This window comes from Serpula lacrymans (genome assembly GCF_000218685.1).
Source record: "Serpula lacrymans var. lacrymans S7.9 unplaced genomic scaffold SERLAscaffold_9, whole genome shotgun sequence".
NCBI lineage: Eukaryota > Fungi > Basidiomycota > Agaricomycetes > Boletales > Serpulaceae > Serpula > Serpula lacrymans.
In genome coordinates, this window is record NW_006763298.1 from 954,181 (window position 1) to 973,699 (window position 19,519).

Below are 19,519 nucleotides of genomic sequence, written 5' to 3' on the forward strand. Positions count from 1 at the left end.
CGTTGAAGCAGTCGATACTTGGAACCGGGTAACATTCAATTCTAGTCGTGTTCAACGCAGCGAAATTCCAGGATATTCCAAACTAAATTAAAATGAGAGGACAAGAACATAATATAGCGGAACTCCTTGCTAGAGTCATTACTTGTATACCGTGCGCATACTGAGTACCGTAGACTTGGCATGTTGGAGGGCCCCGTCTCTAAACCAAGCAGGTCCCTTCTTACGTGGCCTTGATGGACGTGCGAGCGCACCCTGGACAAGCTTCATGGCTGGTTTCTTTTCTCCCGGAAGAGCCATTCCTGAACGAGATGACAGGACGAGTTTGCCGACTTCAGCTGGTTTTAGAGCCATATCGTCATGCGCTTTCCTCTTGGCCAGTTCTCTAGTCATCGCGGTGTGTTGTTGAAGAGGTTTGGCTAATAGGTTTTCCTAGAATTCGAGGTGGTTTAGTAAATAAAACTAATGGAGAGGAGCGTCCACTTACAATGAACAGAGTTGCTTTATTCCCCACATCAGAAAGTGCCTCGTTGCCTCTGTACTTCATCACCTTTTGAAGATTCCATCGCGTTCTCGGCCTTAGCTCGCCTGCTTCACTACTTCCTAGACTAAGTTCCTTCTTCATGACATCTTTCGTGCCAGTCACTCCTCTATTAATCACTTGATTAGGAGTTTCGCGTTGTAATCTTCCGTCGAGTATATCTTTCCCTATAGCGCGTGCAGTCATTTCTACCTTGAGATCTCGTGGGTTGTCGACAAGCTCGAGAATAGCTGTTGGTGCATTGTCACCTCGACGGTTCACATATTTATGGATTCGGGTGTATCCGCCTGGCCGAGAAGAGTAGCGCGATGCGAATGTGTCAAATATTTTCGGGAGTAGGGTAGCGTTGAGAACGAACGACTGTGCTCGACGGTATGATGGTATGTCGCCCTTCTTACCAAGTGTGATGATCTACGTTTTTCTGGATCAGGCAAAGGCTATAAGAATGAATTCGAAAGACGTCTGCACCTTCTCTGCTAGTCTCGCTGCATCCCTAGCCTTGGGAAGAGTAGTTGTAATCTGTTCGTGCTCAAAAAGAGAAGTGACCAGATTGCTGTTGACATGTTAAAAATGTCAATACGTGAAATATAAATTAATTTTACAAAGTTAGTCACCGAAGCATTAGATTTCTGTGCGAGGACGTTCTCGAAAACTTGCGAAATGCTATACCGTGCTTCATGATGAATACTTGTGCATATACAACCTCGTTGGATGATTTTGGTGAGAGCGTCAAAGAAAAACACTGGCAGGTGTAAGTACCAGGTTCGGGTGTCCGAGTATAGTCAGAGGTTGGTTCGTGGAAACGGAAAGCGTGTTTCAAACCCCGCTGCAATAGACCTCCACGTCGTGAACAGCAAAAGCAGAGAACAGGACAACGAAAACACCACAACCAAAATGGTAAAACACAGAGAACAACTCCCTGAAAAATATCTAATCATATATTTGTTAGCCGTCTGCAATGGCTTCGGATTCCATTCCGATAGAAACCGCCCATGAGGATATGATAGTATGTGCTGACTTCCATCAATTGCAGTTTCATAGCTAATCTAGCTGTTCGCCAAAAGCATGATGCCCAATTGGACTACTATGGGAAACGTCTTGCAACCTGCTCGTCAGATAGGACAGTTAAAGTCTTTGACGTAATTGACGGTGAAGCGCAGAAGTCAAATGGCGGACATACTTTGAAAGGGTACGTGGATATAACCAAATTGGGTGACTTCAGTTGAAGAAGAAATTTCGTCTACTAGTCATACAGGACCCGTGTGGCAGGTAGCCTGGGCACATCCGAAATTCGGGCACATACTGGCTTCGTGTTCTTATGACGGCAAAGTGTTGATCTGGAAAGAACAGGGACAGGGTCCTGCTGCAGGAGGGTGGACAAGGATAAAGGAACACACTCTACATACCGCTTCAGGTATATTTCTATTCTTCATTCTACTATCGTTAAACCTCACTTTTTATTTCAGTCAACTCTGTATCTTGGGCACCACACGAATTGGGTGCCATCCTAGCTTGCGCATCTTCAGACGGCAAACTCTCCGTTCTTTCCTTCAAAGGCAAGTTCTGTCTCCCGTTCAAACTTCTGCTTGGCTTGCTTTGCTTTGAATGTTCATCGGCGCTGTTATATCGAGTGCATCTCATGAGCCGTCTCGATAATACAAGTTGCTGACATGGCTGTTGTACAGATGACGGCCAATGGGGTGCCGATATCTTCAACGGTCACGCCATCGGGTGTAACGCCGTATCCTGGGCACCCGCTACCCAGCCCGGCTCCTTAATACAACCCCAGCAAGGCAGTACCGCACCAGGACAGCCCACCGCCCCTTCGCAGAGCGTCAAACGCTTCGCCAGTGCAGGCTGCGATAACCTCGTCAAGATATGGGGATACCGAGAAGATTCACAGTCATGGATCGAGGAAGAAACTCTCGAGGGCCACACTGACTGGGTCAGGGACGTCGCGTGGGCACCCAATATCGGACTCCCAAGGAGTTACATCGCGACCGCGTCTCAAGTCTGTCTTTTTACATACTATCTTATATAGTGGCGCTAACCCCTTCTGCTGACAGGACAAAACTGTTCTCATCTGGACGAAAGACACGCCCACCTCCCCATGGGCTAAAACCGCACTCGACCCGTCTTCCGCGTCAGTTTCTGCCACGTCACCCAGCCCAGCGGCTGCAGGCAAATTCCCCGACGTCGTCTGGCGTGTGTCGTGGAGCCTTGCTGGCAATATTCTGGCTGTTAGCTGCGGCGATGGGAAGGTCACGCTGTGGAAAGAGAATTTGCGCGGTGCCTGGGAATGCGTCAGTGACATGACTAGCTAGAGATTTATCGATAATTGCAATACGAGCTCGCAGTAATTCATCTTAGGGGCGTCAGCTTAGAACATACCCATATTACCTCGGTACGTGAGATGTGATCCCTTGAGAGCGAGTGAGGCATAATCCAGTATTAAGTTTACTATTTAATACAATATATATCTAAAGAGGCGTCTATATGTATGCACGCTATTAAGTGTGATCTATTTTTTAGCTTGAGGTAATGTCTTGCGATAAGCCTCCTCAATTTCCTTTTGCACATTGGGCAAGACAGGCATATGGTTCTTGTATTCCATGCTGAATTCACCTGAAGTAAATGATGTAAGCAAATAGCGATTAGCATATGGCACAGTGAAACCAATTACCTTTGCCCTGAGTTGCTCCACGAAGCTGATTCGAGTATCCAAACATGTCATTCAAAGCCACTTCAGCGATACATGTGAACTCGTCCTCTCGAACTTCACTGTCCATGATGGTCCCGCGTCGTTGATTAAGCCCACCAATCACAGCACCTAATAATGTGTTAATTTCGGTAACTTTGAAATTCAAAAGACGGAAGACTTACTTTGGAATTCCGAAGGGGCAACAACCTCCACGGTCATGATAGGCTCGAGGATGACTGGCTTCGTCTTCAAAAAGGCCTCGCGGAAAGCTCCAATAGTTGCCAAACGGAAAGCCAGCTCAGAGGAGTCGACAGCATGGAAAGCACCATCCTTCAAAACAAGACGACAACCCGTGATTGGATTGCCAGAAAGAGATCCCTTTAGTAAAGCTTCGAAGAAACCCTACAGTAAAAATGAATCGGTCAGAAAATCACATAGCAGGCGTATATGAAGGTCGTTACCTTTTCGACGGCTGGAATAAAGTTCGTAGGAATATTGCCACCCATAACTATACTCTCGAACGCAGTATCTCTCCCAAGTTCTTCATCAAACTCCATAGGCTCAACCCATCCAATGACACGGGCAAACTGACCAGCACCACCTGACTGTTTCTTATGAGTGTACGAGAAGTCCGCACGTTGAGTAATTGTTTCACGGAATGCCACGCGAGGCTTGCCAGTCGTGCATGCAACATTGTATTCACGTCGCATGCGCTCGACGTAGATCTCCAAATGGAGCTCACCCATTCCGGATATAATGGTCTAGCGAAGACATTATAAGCGCATAGAAGACGATGATATGTCACAACCACACACCTCTTTGCTTTCATGATCGATATGAACCCTGAACGTTGGGTCTTCCTTCTGGAACCGATTGAGCGCACGCGAGAAGTTGGGTGTCTCTATACCGACGGGTTTGATCGCGAGCGAAATTACGGGCTCAGGAACAAACATAGATGTCTATGGATATGAACGTCAGCCCTTTGCTCAAAGCTGCGAATAAGATGTACCTACCATGGAGAAGCTGGTAGAACCATCCGTAAAAGTATCACCAGAAGAACATTCAACACCAAAGATAGCACAAATTTCGCCGGGGCCAACGGATTCAATGTCCTGGAGGGAATTCCATTTAGATTATAGTTTTCTAATGGTGGTGTACGCATTCTTCTTACCTCCATTTCGTTACTGTGCATTCGAACTAGGCGAGGTACCTTAACCTTCTTGCCTGTCCGTGCATTGTAGATCAGCCCGGCTTTCTTCAGTGTACCCTGATAGACTCGCATGTAGGTCAACTGCCCGAAACGACCTTCCTCTAGCTTGAAAGCCAAGCCCACCAGGGGTGCTTCCGCAGCAGGGACCAAAGGTACAGGCGGAGCGGACGTAGGTTGAGTGGTATCGTGGGCATTAACCTCTGACTCGGATGGATTCGGTAGATAAGCACAAACACCATCTAACAAAGGCTGTACACCGGTATTCTTGATGGCAGACCCGAGAAAGACAGGAGAGAACTTCAACCCGACCGTGGAGCGCCTGATAGCCTCCGCAAGCTGCGAATGAGTAGGCACTTCGTCATTGAGTATAAGTTCGCCAATTTCATCATCAACCTCTGCAAGCTGCTCGATGAGTTCGGTGCGCTTCGCCTTGGCCAGTTCGAGGACGGATTCCGGGATTTCATCCGATTCTACAACGTTTACGCTGAAACACGTAGTTAAAGTCAGCATGTACGCCAAGAAATAGGCACGCCTCAACAGACCCTTTTTCGCCTTCGTTGTAAATGGATTTCCAACGGACTAGATCGACAACACCCTTAAATTCATCTTCAACACCAATTGGTACTTGGAGTGCAGCAGCAGGGATCTTGAGCTTGGAACGAATTTGATTCACAATACGCCAGGGGTTAGCGCCAGGTCTGATAAAGGTCAGTGAGACAATATATGGGTTACTTTATTGACGCATACAAACCTATCCATTTTGTTGATGAAAGAAATGCGAGGAACATTATACCGTCTCATTTGCCGATCGACCGTCGTAGTTTGACTCTTGATTTTAGATATATCATTAATCACAAATTAATGATTACAACAATGCAAGCTCACCTGTACACCAGCAACAGCACACAAGACCAATACAGCACCGTCCAAGACTCGTAACGCGCGTTCTACTTCTATAGTGAAATCGACGTGACCTGCACAATGTTGCTTCAATTTATGAAAACCTCGGGAAGATCTTAATATAATACCAACCTGGGGTATCAATGATGTTAATAGCGTATTTGTGCTTCTCGTCGTTGAGAGGCGATTTGGCCTCCCAATCACAAAAGGTAGCTGCGCTCTGGATAGTAATGCCTTTCTCCCTCTCCAGCTCCATACTGTCCATCTTTGCGCCAACCGCATCCCGTCCTCGAACCTAAAGCTAGGTTAGTAATTTTCAGACAAAGAACAAGAGAATATATGCGCGCCAAGAACAGTCACAGTAACACCAAGGCAGTCCCCGGAATGGCAGCGCATCATGAGCAAACCGAGGCTAGTATTTACTGCTTGGCATTCTTGTAACAGTCCCCTGGTCGTGAAACAGACATGGAGAAGCACTGAATGCGAACCTCATGAATTTCGCGGATTCGACCAGTGTAAAACAGAATTCGCTCTGTTAGCGTAGTCTTCCCCGAGTCGATATGCGCAGAGACACCGATGTTTCTCTGAAACTTGAGCCGCTTGAAGTCGTTGTCCGTGAGGTCATAAGTTGGATATGAAGGAGCTTCTTCTTCAGGTGTAGGTTCTTTTGCCAGCGCAGCGGCTGTTGAAGCTGCGCGTTTCCCGTGGACCAAAGAGAATGACCATCTTGGAGAAGGCCTTGAACGATGAAGTGCCCAGCTCCAGGACTGGGGCACCTGACGAGCAAACATCAGCATGGCTTGGTGCAGAGCTATGCAGAGGACTTGGAGGAAATTTTGAGCAGCGGCGATAAAACCCGTGTGTAACTGAGGTTAGGGCTTATACCATTCGAGGTTAGGGTTTATGCCAGTGAGGTGATTATGAGCAGTGGCGTATCATGCAAAGAGCATTACATGTTCCAATATGCTCGAAGGATCTTGACTTCACACTCACTCCCCAGGCTTTCGCGCTCAATAGTCATGTCTATACCTTTCGCTACAGAAAAACAGGTTGCAGTAGCTGCTGTGCGCAGAGCATGCTTGCTTACATCCTCTGTATTCAACAAATTGGTGAAGAATGAGACGTTGACCAAAGGCGACAAGTCTCCCGTTACAGGTATGGATATCGCTGGACTATCTTGGTTTCATGAAGTTGATGGGGTGTTGCAGTTGGAGACTATTCTGCACAGGCGGTCGTAAATACGATCCTTGGTCGTGCTTTTCCCACCGATCCCATCGTTGGAGAGGAAGATGCCAACGAGCTCCGACAAGAATCAGGCGTTATAATGCGACAAAGGATCGTGGAACTTGCCAACGAGACATTGACGTCCGAGCTCGGATTGGGTGAAATGGTTGAATGGGGACTCGGTCCAGGGCAAGAGAGAACACCAGAAGAACTGATGGATGCCATCGATCGCGGGAATCATGCAGGTGGTGCGGTAGGACGTGAGTATACTATTCCGCGAATACCTAGAGTTGGATAGTTAATGATCATGAACTGCAGGGATGTGGACCCTTGATCCTATTGATGGAACGAAAGGGTTCCTGCGAGGAGAACAGTACGCTGTATGCCTCGCTTTGATTGTGGATGCACAGGTGCAACTTGGAGTTATGGGATGCCCAAACTTACCTGTTGATGCGTCAAACCCTGATGGTCCCAAAGGCTGTATTTTCGTCGCTGTACGAGGCCAGGGAGCCCAACAAGTATGTTCACTAGTTACTCGATTTCCAATACCATCTTAATGTGCGCATAGATGGCAGTATCTGGTGCCAACCCCACTCCTTTGACTATCCCTACCATTAGCGGGGACTCGCTCAATTTCCTGGAGTCTGTGGAAGCTGCACACTCTTCTCATTCTTTCAATAGCCGTGTTTCTTCTGTGCTCAACATCACCCGGGCACCTACACGCATGGATAGCCAAGCCAAATACTGCTGTCTTGCAAGAGGTGACGGGGGAGCTTACCTTCGTATGCCAACAGGTGTCGGATATAGAGAGAAAATATGGGTGAGTGCTCATCGTTGATTAGTTGTATATTGTGCTCATTTGCTCTTCGACTTGAGGATCATGCTTCTGGTGCCATTCTCATAGAAGAAGCAGGAGGCATTGTCACTGATTCACGAGGATCTTCTCTTGACTTTGGACTGGGAAGGACACTAGGAGAAAACTTTGGTGTCGTAGCGGCAGGAAAGGCGGCACATGCCAAGGTCCTCGCTGCTGTCATGCAGGCAAAGGCGGAAGAGGAAGAGGAAAAGACAAAGGCAAGGGTGTAGGTAGGTCTACGTAGGTAAACATAGATATTTTCCTGAGCACTAACCGATTAGTTGGGACACACGACGTAAATATTATGATGCTTAGAGGGTGGCTGAGAATATCACTAAAACAATCTAATCATCGGTGCATATAGTTCGCAATGTCTCTTCCAAGCGTTCCGCAGATAATACCGTACTTTCATCGCCCCTGCATACATGTTCCAGACCAAGTCCCGGAATGCCATATAGTCCTCCATAATCGCCTCTTTTATGTGCCCAACCAGCACAGACACAGTCCTATCGTCCTCCAAGTACAACCGCATCCTCATAACGGATGATCGAAGATCCCGCTCGCATGATAAGATAAACTTCTCGTGAAGATCTTCGGCTGCATGCTGCTGAGCCCATGTCTGTGTGACAAGCGAAGTAGGTGCTTTGTCGAGGTTTGGGTGTTCATTGCGCGTGGTAGTATGCACACGCACACGCATCACCCACTCCCGTAGAGGCTCGCAAATTGGCTCCACACAGCGAGATATGACATCGCGGCAAGCCTGTTTTAAGTCTTGGTCGATGTCCTAAGATGAAGGTGAATCAAAACTAGAAAGAAACTTTCGACCTGATAGTGGAACCTACATGTTTTACATCCGTTATACCATCACCTCCTCGAGGCATTCCCAGAGATGCGAACAGAGCATCTGGAAGGAGAGAAGATGTTTTGTTCAATATTAAGGCGAGGGTTTCTATTGAAAAATATATGAGTGAGCTTAAACATCATCTCGGGAAAATGTGTTATACACAAGCACCTGTGACTCCACCGAAGTCAATCGAAGGCCCGGAATTTCTCTGGCCAAAGTCCAGCGTTTGCGTCATGTCTTTCAAGATCAGCAGGTGTCGAACAAGAAAGAGCTCGCCGTCTAAGGTACTCGAAGGGGGATTCCTCGCACAGATATTTTGAGAGGGCGAAACAAAAGATTGCCTGCATAAACTTATTGCTTCTTGGGCAATATCTTCAAAGATAGCAGGCTAGGGGAAGAGCGTCAGTAAATATTCATATGGATTATGAGAACGAGAACATACCTTGACGAAATCGTGAAGTTGAGACAGTACCCAGACAGTTTTTCGCAGAGTCGGGAACCATGTTTCTTGCTTGTCCAGTGAAGGCAGACGGAAAAGCTGATTTACACTTTCCTTTTCCTTGATCTCGATCTCAGAACGTGGTTTTCTTGCAGCTGGCAAGGTTGATCGACCCACTTAGCCATCTAAAAAATATTTTCTGCACTTTACGCTCACCTACGAGCTTTTCAGGATAAGCCAAATCTTCAGGAGTGGGAACGTAGTATCGAATTTCGGACTGAATGACAGACTGCGCCTTGAAGAAAAGCCTGGTCTGGGCATCTTGTAACACCATCTGCAAAAGTTGGCTGATGTGTAGTTTGCCGAGTCCTTGTGGTCTATTTGGGGGGTGGTCGAGGTCTAGAGTTAACGACTCTCCTGAGTAATCAAGGTCGTTGGTGTCTAGCGGAGAATCGGGTAGATCTGCTACGTCCAAAACCACCAGAGCCTGCAGAACAGTGCACACCTCACAGAGAGCTGTCAGCCGAGTTTCGTGGAGGATTCGAGGACGTAGATCATCGTAGAGGTAATCACATAGGTTCTCCAGGTAATGGCTGTATGGCGTAATAACGTTAACGATGGTAGCGAGCTAGTTCGGCAAACTCACTAAAGTTGAACCTCTCCAGAGTTGAATAACTCTCGATACAGATCGAACTCATCTGTACAGAGCTGCTTCAGATAGCTACAACCGGTTCTCGTCTTCAGATCATCTCTTAGTGAACGAATAAAGGCGGAAAAAACATTTGTACCTACCAGTTCAACAAGTTCTGTGCGAGCCGGGTCTAACCCTTTGATTTCTTCCGTGAGGCGGCCGACAAGCAAACTTTTCCGGGCGCTAAAGTATGCTGTATGACATTCCGATAGCAAAGCTGAAAGATCTTCAGGATGGACCTGTGCACGGCGTTCCAGTTCACCGAGCAAGGGTGCTAACTGTGGTGTGATACTCCTGAATCTAGTGTAGAGGAGGTGCATCTGCGCCGTCAATGATACATCCTTTATTGAATGACACTTGAGTAAAAAGACAGGTAAATTTTGGATTCAGGAGCACCTTCGCAAAGAGACGTTTAGAAACATCCCCTGTAAGAGCCCTCAAAGACCCAACAAAGTACATCTTGATCAGGGTCATGGCACGAGTCATGCACTGTTGGAAACGAAGTAGGTAGATCTCAGCTTCCTTGAAATACCGCTGTAATCAAAATTAGTTTGATAAATCCCCACTATGAGAATGTTTAGAACACACGTGGGAATTGAGATATTCTATACAGATATCTACGCGCTCGACCATGTACAAAAAATCGGTTTTCAGGACCAAAGATTCTCCTGGATGGTTGAGCATGCGCGTAGCTTGTTCCAACTCGTTGAAATACTCGAGCACCTGACCGATTTCCTCCATCATCTCCAGCAATTGATCCTGGCAGCAGCGAAGTAACAAAAGATAAGAGTATATAATAAGTATGAGTATCGAACGTACGCGTTCTTCTAGTAGCTTCTCGCAAGCGTCTTTGAGACTTTTTCCACCTTCCTCGACACTTCTCCAATTTGACAACATTTCATCTACTTCACGGTCTATCTCATCAATCCTTTCGAGCAGAAAATCGCACGTCGCCAGATGTTCTGAAATGTCAGCCACGTGAGCTCGAAAATGAGCCTCTTGATTATGTGCAACAGAACGATCTATCTGAGCAAACCAGTCATAGAACTGTTCTGGGGTCTGTATTGGCTGCTTTGGATGGAGGGCGTGAGTAGCTAGAGGACGGCCAATGAATTGGTTGGGTGTTGAAGGGCGAGACCCAGAGCCTAACTTGTTGCGTAAGTTGGGAGTAGAAGGCCGTGACGAGTCTGCTTCGTCAACGGTGAACTTGATAGCCTGTAAGACTCCGACAACCACTGACGGAACTACGACGTACTTTGAGAGGAAGTGGGATTGTTTCACTGGCCAGTTTAACGCCCGCGACACTTTTGAGGGAGAGGTCTCCAAGTGGTGCTTTTGCTTCCCACTGCTCCATTGTCAATGTAGGCTTGGGATGAGGAGTCAGTGCTGAAGGTGGTGCACCGCGGCGTTGACCCGCTGGAAGTCGAGAAGACGACATGATGACTGTAACCAATATACAATGTAATGAACCTGTTAGATATGGACAGGAATGCCAAAGACCTTGCCTGGAGAGAATGGTAGGGATGAGCCTGCAGTGTCAGGAATTCAGGCTTAGACTAGTACGTAGAACCCAAGTTGTTAACTTGGCAGCACTGCCGGCTCTGGTAGTAGGCGCCGTAACCTTATCCGGTACAGCCACTGAAGTGATGCAGCGCCCTATTTGATTTCATATTTCTGTCCCCCGCCACTCCGAGTCCAACGCAATACTCCAGTCGATCCCGTCTGTATCTCCTCTCTCACTGCCTCTGTATTTATATACTTCAACTTTTAGAACGCTCCTCCTTCCCCCCCCCCCGGCTCTTTGTTTACTCCGTTTGTAACGCAGGAAATCTGTCTATACTCGTCCATGGCATCTTGGTGAGCTTTTCGTGTGTGTTTCAGTTGGCTTCGTTGCAACTCAGCATCATTCCTATTTATAACAGGGTAGATCTCTTTTCCCTGCTTGCGGTGAGAATGTCATGTTCCTACCATGTCTCCAATGGACCTGACCCGTTCACCACTTCGTTATATATCAATTTGCATCACAGACGACACTATTTTTCGTCGGCGTCATTGTTGGAGTAGTACTCCTCGGGAGGCAGATATCCAATGCTGTCCAGTCGACCAAGGAGTCGTGAGTCACACCAATGCTAACCTCTCCTCTTCTGTTCGCTTGACGACGCCCCTGTTCATACCAGACTCAACAATAGAGGCATCGCTATCAGTGATAAGGGTGTTTCTGTAAAAACCAACAAACGCTTCGACAGATCAGACTACGTTGATGCGACCCAAAGGTTTGTCGGTGTACTTTGATCGGAGCTGATTTAATTCTAAGCTGTTCAATGTATTTAGGGGTTTAATGAAAGCCTTGGGTTCTTCTACCTTTGGTTCCTCTCTCGGAGAGGATGAGGCCAAGAAGAACACGCTCAGGTCCAAATCCGCGACTAGCCTCACCGAGGGAAAGTCGCACAGAAAAAGTTCCAATGCCAGCGTAACAACGAACGGGAGTGCTGAGGAACGTGAAAGAAGGCGAATTTTCGGCATGCGAAAGAGTCACAGCAGCACAGGAAAATAAACTTATCATCATGGGGAATTAGGTGTGATATACACGATTTTCACTTTGAGGTTAGGGGACGTTTACGCTTTTCTTATTAATATTAAGTTGTGTGAATATTGTATAGAAACTGAAAATTTTCTTCGAAAAACGCTGTATATATAGCATTCCAGACCAGTACTATCTTATTTATTGTGCCACTATTGCGATTGGGAGGTGTTCATGCCATCTATGACCTTGATGCTACATCATCGGGAGTTCTAACTGGAAGATCAACCTTCCATTTGAGCCATGAAAGTAAACTGCAAATCATCAACTTCCATGCCGGGACCGCCCCCTACACCCTCACCATGGGCTCGAAAGGCTCTTGAAGCATCCCTTCTCGCTCGCTTCGCATCTTTTTTCAAAGTTTTCCTGCTCAACGAGTTGCCTCTTGGGGCTGCTTCGTCATATGCTGAAAGATCTTTAGCTTTCCTCAGCCGTTTCGGCGCGCGCGCTGAAGTATCATTTGATCGTTTCAACGCGATGAGGGGCCGTTGAGGGTCGCCGACGACTGAAGGCGAGCGAGCACGTTTTCGCGGTATCCGAGGCGTTAGGTCGTCAGATTCCATTGGTATACTATAATTGATATTCAACAGATATTAGTTTCTGCGGGGCATATTTGTTTGCCTTGCACAAAACAGTATTGACGTAATAAAGAGGATAACCTACCTATCTTCATCCATCATGGTAGCTTCTTCGATTGCATGATCTTCGTCCATGACGACCTCCTCTACCGCTGGATCCTCACCAAATGCACCAGCATCGGCGGCTCCAAAGAAACCAGCTAGCTCAAATGGCTTCCCAAACTCTGCTAGAATTTGGGCCTGACCCACCGTCTCAGCTCCAGGTGCAATCGTAGCATCACCCGAGATCGTAACAGTGGAAGGGATGGAGGACGGGTGGACAGATGGTGGAACAGAGAAGTATGGTATTTTTTGGTGATTCCAATCCATGAGGACGTGCTTTGCGGCCGATAGGACGTCTGGGGTGCCACCCTACGAAAAGAAAAGAAAAAAAGGGGGGGTTGGATTACAGTGGATTGAGACCAATGGAAAGTACCGCCCACCTTTAGCAAACGTCCGCTGCTAAGTGCAAGCATGGTCAGAAATTCTAGCGTTGAGGTGAACTGTGGAAGGCCGTATATCTTCTGGATTGTATCAGGATTCGTTCTGGCCAGGATGTCTTCCACTGAGAACAGAAGATTTCATTGAGCCCGAGTGTGTATGTGTCAATTTTTTCGATTCCCAAACTCACCGACAGCAATAGGATCTTCGACATCTTCTACTTTTACAACGTTTCGCAGCAGGATACTGCCTTTGCTGCCACTTTTTTGGACCTCGTCATCGTCATCGAAGACGACACCAGGCGAATCTACTATGCGAATACCACGCTCTAATTGGATTGACTGCAAGTCTTTTGTGTGGCCAGGTTGAGCTGCGACAGCGCAGACCTAAATTATATCGATCAGAAAGCATATAAGGACATCCTGAGATAATCAACCTTGGATCTTTTGAGAGAATTGATGAGACTACTCTTTCCGACATTGGGGAACCCAACCACGCCTACGGTGACGCTCTGAGCTGCACTAGGTTTGTACGCCTTCAGTAGACGGATCAAGCCTGGTGCAGTTGATGATGATAGATTCGAGCGCTGAGTATTAGACGCCGAACGGAAGGGAAGCGTGGGGGTTGAGTGTCGAAGATGGCGAAGCCATTGCTGCGCATTATCACGAGGTACCAAATCTGCAAGAAAATAAGTTAGGAGGTATAGCGATTGCACGGTCAGACAGTCCATACCAATTTTATTGAGAACAAATACAAGCTTCTTCCCTTCACTCTCACGCCTTCTGACTTCTTCCTCAACGAGTCGACTCCTACAACCTTCCGGATCGCGAGCGTCCAGCACCAAGATGACGATGTCACTCTCATCGATCACTTTGTGAAGCGTACGGACGTAATGGCGACGAATCTGCTCTTTTGTTTTTTGTGCACTAGACGAGGGATCGACTGTGGAATCTTGAGTCTCCGAGGAAGATGCGATCATAGCAAGCGTGGAGAGTGTAGGTTCCGAAGCCATTTGAGCATCGGGGTCCGTGCGATGTATTTGCTGTGGAAGGTCGTGAGACCAGAGTCCTCGTACAAAGAAAGATTAGACGAACGGGATGTGCTCTCTGCTTCTCAGCATTTCGAACCCGAACCTTGAGATCTGGTAATCGAGGGACTCCAGGGTCTTTTTTCAATTCTTGTTTTCAAAAGGAGGACTTCCGATCAAAAATCCACGATAATGAGACTAGGCGAGTACATACTGCTTTTGAGCGGCACTGTGGTTTTCCGCGATTCTAGTGCAGGATCTAATCATTAAAGTTATATTGGATGGTTGAGGATGACTTACTGTTTTTCCCCATGGTCATTGCTCGTCGACAGTCCTAGAGAATATTGCAAGACAATGTTTGCTCGCAGATCAAAATGCGACTGTCCAATGATTTGGTGTGGCATCCTCATGGTTTGTCACGTGACCTCATGAATGATTCGGATAATTGGCAGTCCGCGGCTTGCTGTCGTTCTTGCATCGTAATTAGTTCACTCCTTGTCGACTGCCAGTGATACTTATACTTAAGACCATTGCTAGGGCTATGTCTCGGATGGCCACCTTTTCATAGAGTTACTATCCAAGAAAAAGAACACTTACACACTCGAGCGCCTCATGCTTCAGCTTAATTAGCTTACAACTTGGACCCCATTTTTTTGGCAGCTCAGCGCCTGAACACAGGCCCTTGTGACCAGTGCCCGTGCTAGTACGTTGATTTCGTCATGATAACCAATACTGAAATTTAATACTCTTGGCCCAGACGAAGCTGCTGTAAAGGTTGTCTCCCCGTGAGCGTGGTCTTGGCCAACCGAAGTCGAAGTCCTAAACTTATAGCTAATCAAGAGCACTCTACTGGCTGGAAAGGATTACGAATGTTGGCTTAGATTTCTACACCGCTTTCACAGCATTATTGCCAATTCACGCTCAAATTGGACTTACTTGAACAATTCGTTGGAAAAAACTGATGACGCTCGTTGGAATGACACGGGAAACTGATGGATTCTGTTAACAGGCTGTGTCGTTGGTCGACCCTTTGTATTCATTTCAAGGCACCGTGATGTCCGGGTCACCCCGAGATGCAAGTACCCCACGGGATCATGTAACCCTTTTGGTGCTCGACTAGGCTCAGACTTTATTGCTAACAAGTACATGTAGCGATGAACTCTTCTAACACAACTTGCTCTGATCCAAGCCCATTCCAACCAAATCCGGACGTCAGCGGAATTGGCGTACGTGTCTCTTTCTATTTACAAGCGGTACTCCTCGGTGAGTCGAATTATATCAAACGAATTACTGCTCATCCAGCATAGGTATATGTGCTTGCTGACGTTGCCGTTCGTTATATAGCTTTATTAACTGCCCGTTCTGGGTCCGTTAGTGAAACGACTGGTGCTTTATCAACCTTGATACTAACAAATATGGCTTATGTTGCTACTACTCTTGTGTTAGGTTTCAGCGCACAGCCTGAAATGAATCTATACGAGTGCGTCCTACTGTCTTTCTAACATTTTCTTTGACTGATCTCGTTTCAATATATCAGTGCACTCATTGTCATGTACTTGCTAACATTCTCATGGTTGGCCATAACCTTTTCACTTCCCCAGTATAATCGGTTCAAGCGGGGGAGTGCCGCAGTTAAAATTCTTTCCGTTATTCAAAGCTATATGGTCTTTGCCTGCGGGTTTTCCATTCTTGCTACCATTGACAACTTTGGTATGCAGCCTCAATGCAACCGCGTCCTAGTGGTAGCAATTTTTGGCCGGTTCTCTCTATTTGACAAAGGGAGAACAGTTTTCTTGGTTGCATTGAGCGTGGCCACAATACTCTACACAGGATTCACCATCAATGACTATTGCGCGTTAATTTTTGGCCGATGTCAATGTAGCCGTCGGCACGGTCGTACACAGCGCAACAGCTCAAATGGGCTGGCACCCAGTTTCTTTGATCGTTTTCACATCCCCCAAAACAATGCCAAACCAAATATCCCTGCTTTTCCCGTCATCCATCACGCAAATGTGGATGGGCGCGTTGTCCTCACTGTTATAGTAATCTTCATTATATCCGCGCTGTGTATCCTTAATACGGAGCTGTTGAGGCACTATAATCATATTGGGCCGGAGGATGAGTCCTGGGCTTTTGGTCAGGTGAGTCTTGTTTTGTTCTATGGCTTTGCGTTGATATAATACATATCATTGTCGTAGATTTTACCAATGTTTTTAACGCTTTTGCCACTAGTCAATACTGTGAGGGCGTTTAAGGAGTATGGTTTTGGAACCAAGCACAATCACAAGGAACGAATAGTTGGTCCTAGCACCCCCCATGTTCTTCGCACCACTTCAGGTAGATCCTCAGACCTGCATACCCAACCGGATGATGAGATGGTGGATTCAGGCGGTGATGATGAGGTGAACTAGAGAGAAATTCATCATTCTGCCTACTACGATACCCGTTTTACTGAAGATATTAATACTTTTGGTCGATAATAAATACTATCACGCTGACCCGTGTATGACCATTGACTTAATTACAACATAATTAACTTTTAGATGAATGGAGACAAAAATATCTATGAGAAAAGTAAAATCATCAAGATAGGAAGATGAGTTTGTTGTCATAATGGGCAATAGCGCAATATAAATAAGAACATGCATTCGTTGTCTTCCATAGAATCGGCCAACGCAAGATCGGTATGAGAGTGTCATAAGCCATGGATTTAGAATAACCTATGATTTAGCGACATAAAAATAACCTGACACTACACCACAAGTATAATTGCACTTAACCTTAACTGGAAAAAGAATGTGACTGCCTACGACAATACTAAAGTTTAATAATAACATCAATACGGATGGATAGGTATGATTACCAGCAGACTCACGCAAGTGGAAACGTTACAGCCCAGTCAGTAGACTCCACGCGCCACCCCCACAAGAACAAGAGAAAAATTAAGAATAATCATGGCAACGACAGTCAGGACACAGAGTACTAGTGTGACCCTAAATCGTTTCAAAATCCTAGGAACTTTGATGAAAAAGTTCGAGCGTTATACTTCTTCCTTTGTTGCACCCCATGTTATATTGTACGAGAACATGTGCGCCAAGATGGCTTGCGTAAGATGAATGCTGAGGCCGCCAAAAAAAGAAGAAAAAGCCGAGAAACTCGTTAATACAATGATGAACAGGGAAAATGTACCGGCAATACTCACAAAAATGGTATCCATGTCAATTTCTCAATCAAGGAGCCTAGAAAACTGCGATGCCCAAGGCCGAGGAGTGTAAACCCGAGGTCCCCAACCCCAGGAGAGACGACGGTACAAGCCAACCATACTTCATGATTTCTGGTACAGACAATTCAGCATCAGACAATCCAAGATTCAATGTTTTAGAGGGTGATTGAGGGAGGAGACGGAACTATGCAAATAAAACCCGTCGACATCGACTTGGAAACCGAGTAGAAGATAATTTATTCACTGAGCTTAACTCACAATATTTTCTTTACATTATCTGCTGGGTCGATAAATGCTGCACCTTGCAGAGCTGTCCATCTCAAGAAGGCATCATGCCAAACAAAAGGTGTAACTTCGCCGTTAGCACAACCAATCGATATGCACTTGTTAATACGTCGCGTGAAATGCGTAAATACCATTCTCGAAGTAATGGCGAGCAACTTGCATAACATCTTGTGATAAACGAGATAATTTTAAGAGTCAACGTATCACGAGTGGCTATGATACACATACCTGATTCATGCTGTGTGATAGCAACTTCTGGACATTCCGCGAGCTCACGAGCAGCATCTCGTAAACAATCCTCAAGCCATCATTCCCAATTAGCAGAATTACCTTCGGAGAAGCAGAAGCAGAGGAAACGCACCTCTGGCACAATAATATCAGGATCCACAATTAATATGATTTGACCCCATCTCAGCGACTTTCCATTGCAAACCCATGGCATCCATTGTTTCACGCTTTCTTTGAAGCGCCTTGCCTTCTAGACACCCAGATTGGTCTTTGGCTAACGCGTTTCTTGCAACAGCATTTTCCAATACTTTCAGATGTTTTTCCAGCTTCGAGCTCAATGCGAGTCCATGATTCATGTTCGACACTTTCTTGAAAGGATCAGCACGTTTAGAACCTCCCGGAGTATTGTCATGTTTCGAACGTGCGACCCAGCGTATGTTATGCTTTGCATAGAATGCGATGCGTTCTTGACGTTTTTCTTCACTGATCAGCTGTATGCCGTCATCGTGTACAAAGATAACCAAAGTCTCGCCTTGTCGTGCGTATGTTTGCATGGCCTTCTTGAGCGAATAAACAGAAGGGGCACTGAATAGGAAGCATTAGTAATGTCAAGCGTATATCGAAGGAAAAATATATCGAAGGTGAGCACGCACATTGTCTGCTCTAAACTTTCTTTGGACACAGGAAGTTCAATTGTAACGTGTGGAAGCGCAGCGTCAACATCTTTATTCGGGACCAGTCGATTCGCAGAATAATACTTCGAATTCTCGTGGCATTGAGAAACTGGTCCAAACCTGCCAAAAAGAAGGCCTCCGACTCTTTCCAGCATGAGAAGTCAGCATAAGAAGTAAGACACTTAACTCACACGAGCGATAAGTTTCCCATAAGATGCAAGCAGAAGAGTTGCGGCTGCGGAGTCAGCTTCGACGGCAATTTTTTTCCTCATGGTATGCTCCCCAGTCACCAGTGATACGCAAAAAAAGGAACGGAGAAGTGGCAAGCATTGCAAACCGAACGTAACTACCATCTAAAACCCATTCTGCGAGCAAGATACTGACACCACTTCTTATGAAAACTGATTATCTCGCGTCTCATGAGCTGGCTGACGAAGTTGGGCAGGAAAGCACATACACAAGGAGAGCGCTGTAGCAAGGCCACAATAGAATGGAGCGAGGAGTCTGGTAGAACGCTGTTCCTTATTTTGGGCAGAGCCAGTCTTCTCCAGGTCGCACCTCTCTAGCTGTGATGCGGTCCGCGGGGGTGAAACTCCACCAACTCCATAACCTATTTGAACCTGCTTTAGTTTCTAGCCTACTGTTGTTTCTCTCTTTATCGGTGACCGGAATATCTTCCGTGATAATCTTGACTTTCTGCCAATCCGCCAGCCTAAGATCTGACGCAGCCGTGGACACAACAAAAGTAAAAGCTCCACACTGCTCCATATCAGACTGAGGTAGAAATCTGGTATGAGCAAAAAGGCTTTGCTAGACTTCTCAGGTACGAACGATAACGCCAAAGCAGCATCAACAACTGCCTTTTCACTGCGACTATGGGATTGAGCAACCTGACAGCTGCTTCAAATGGGGCCAAAAAAGTGGTTGCGTAAGGAAACACTCGAAAATGGCATGTCTCCACCCTTAAACAACACCAGAGGAGACATTATCTGCTGAGGGTTTGAACCACGCATTGCCTTGCGTCTGTCATGATGGAAGAG

General features: G+C 46.5%; 8 protein-coding genes across 8 annotated transcripts; 2 read left to right on the forward strand and 6 right to left on the reverse strand.

Moving 5' to 3' along the window:
- Positions 1-30: 30 nt before the first annotated feature.
- Positions 31-1,356, reverse strand: SERLADRAFT_471543 (uncharacterized protein; the record flags this gene model as incomplete). Its single annotated transcript, XM_007320147.1, has 4 exons — positions 31-429; positions 485-949; positions 1,007-1,091; positions 1,153-1,356. The coding sequence occupies 4 exons, from the start codon at positions 1,215-1,217 to the stop codon at positions 139-141; spliced, it is 906 nt and encodes a 301-aa protein (XP_007320209.1).
- Positions 1,350-3,122, forward strand: SERLADRAFT_471545 (uncharacterized protein; the record flags this gene model as incomplete). The annotated part of the gene is made up of 7 exons (XM_007320148.1): positions 1,350-1,435; positions 1,488-1,544; positions 1,603-1,727; positions 1,786-1,952; positions 2,005-2,094; positions 2,224-2,549; positions 2,605-3,122. The coding sequence occupies 7 exons, from the start codon at positions 1,433-1,435 to the stop codon at positions 2,860-2,862; spliced, it is 1,026 nt and encodes a 341-aa protein (XP_007320210.1).
- On the reverse strand, positions 2,659-6,156 carry SERLADRAFT_450668 (uncharacterized protein; the record flags this gene model as incomplete). The annotated part of the gene is made up of 12 exons (XM_007320149.1): positions 2,659-3,163; positions 3,222-3,368; positions 3,422-3,641; positions 3,701-4,000; positions 4,055-4,198; positions 4,253-4,351; positions 4,411-4,933; positions 4,992-5,147; positions 5,201-5,277; positions 5,335-5,423; positions 5,482-5,644; positions 5,838-6,156. 12 exons carry the CDS (start codon positions 6,144-6,146, stop codon positions 3,060-3,062), a joined length of 2,331 nt encoding a protein of 776 aa, XP_007320211.1.
- A 715-nt stretch (positions 6,157-6,871) lies between these two features.
- Positions 6,872-7,021, reverse strand: SERLADRAFT_350212 (uncharacterized protein; the record flags this gene model as incomplete). The annotated part of the gene is made up of 1 exon (XM_007320150.1): positions 6,872-7,021. A coding segment is annotated over one exon (150 nt), but the record flags the coding sequence as incomplete, so codon positions are not given.
- Positions 7,022-7,039: 18 nt separating this feature from the next.
- SERLADRAFT_416500 (uncharacterized protein) lies at positions 7,040-10,991 on the reverse strand (the record flags this gene model as incomplete). The annotated part of the gene is made up of 13 exons (XM_007320151.1): positions 7,040-7,091; positions 7,142-7,393; positions 7,450-8,213; positions 8,272-8,378; positions 8,442-8,661; positions 8,716-8,867; positions 8,929-9,305; positions 9,359-9,450; positions 9,505-9,723; positions 9,800-9,937; positions 9,992-10,162; positions 10,223-10,618; positions 10,644-10,991. The coding sequence occupies 11 exons, from the start codon at positions 10,839-10,841 to the stop codon at positions 7,764-7,766; spliced, it is 2,520 nt and encodes an 839-aa protein (XP_007320213.1).
- Positions 10,992-11,752: 761 nt separating this feature from the next.
- SERLADRAFT_471561 (uncharacterized protein) lies at positions 11,753-14,425 on the reverse strand (the record flags this gene model as incomplete). The annotated part of the gene is made up of 11 exons (XM_007320152.1): positions 11,753-12,113; positions 12,139-12,554; positions 12,648-12,973; positions 13,045-13,166; positions 13,233-13,428; positions 13,479-13,720; positions 13,775-13,838; positions 13,872-14,084; positions 14,137-14,219; positions 14,284-14,316; positions 14,370-14,425. 10 exons carry the CDS (start codon positions 14,386-14,388, stop codon positions 12,209-12,211), a joined length of 1,644 nt encoding a protein of 547 aa, XP_007320214.1.
- A 1,008-nt stretch (positions 14,426-15,433) lies between these two features.
- On the forward strand, positions 15,434-16,618 carry SERLADRAFT_471564 (uncharacterized protein; the record flags this gene model as incomplete). Its single annotated transcript, XM_007320153.1, has 3 exons — positions 15,434-15,549; positions 15,607-16,210; positions 16,268-16,618. 3 exons carry the CDS (start codon positions 15,485-15,487, stop codon positions 16,478-16,480), a joined length of 882 nt encoding a protein of 293 aa, XP_007320215.1.
- Positions 16,619-17,109: 491 nt separating this feature from the next.
- Positions 17,110-18,751, reverse strand: SERLADRAFT_409474 (uncharacterized protein; the record flags this gene model as incomplete). Its single annotated transcript, XM_007320154.1, has 8 exons — positions 17,110-17,188; positions 17,272-17,403; positions 17,551-17,744; positions 17,806-17,907; positions 17,939-17,940; positions 18,011-18,390; positions 18,459-18,562; positions 18,671-18,751. 8 exons carry the CDS (start codon positions 18,749-18,751, stop codon positions 17,110-17,112), a joined length of 1,074 nt encoding a protein of 357 aa, XP_007320216.1.
- Positions 18,752-19,519: the final 768 nt, after the last annotated feature.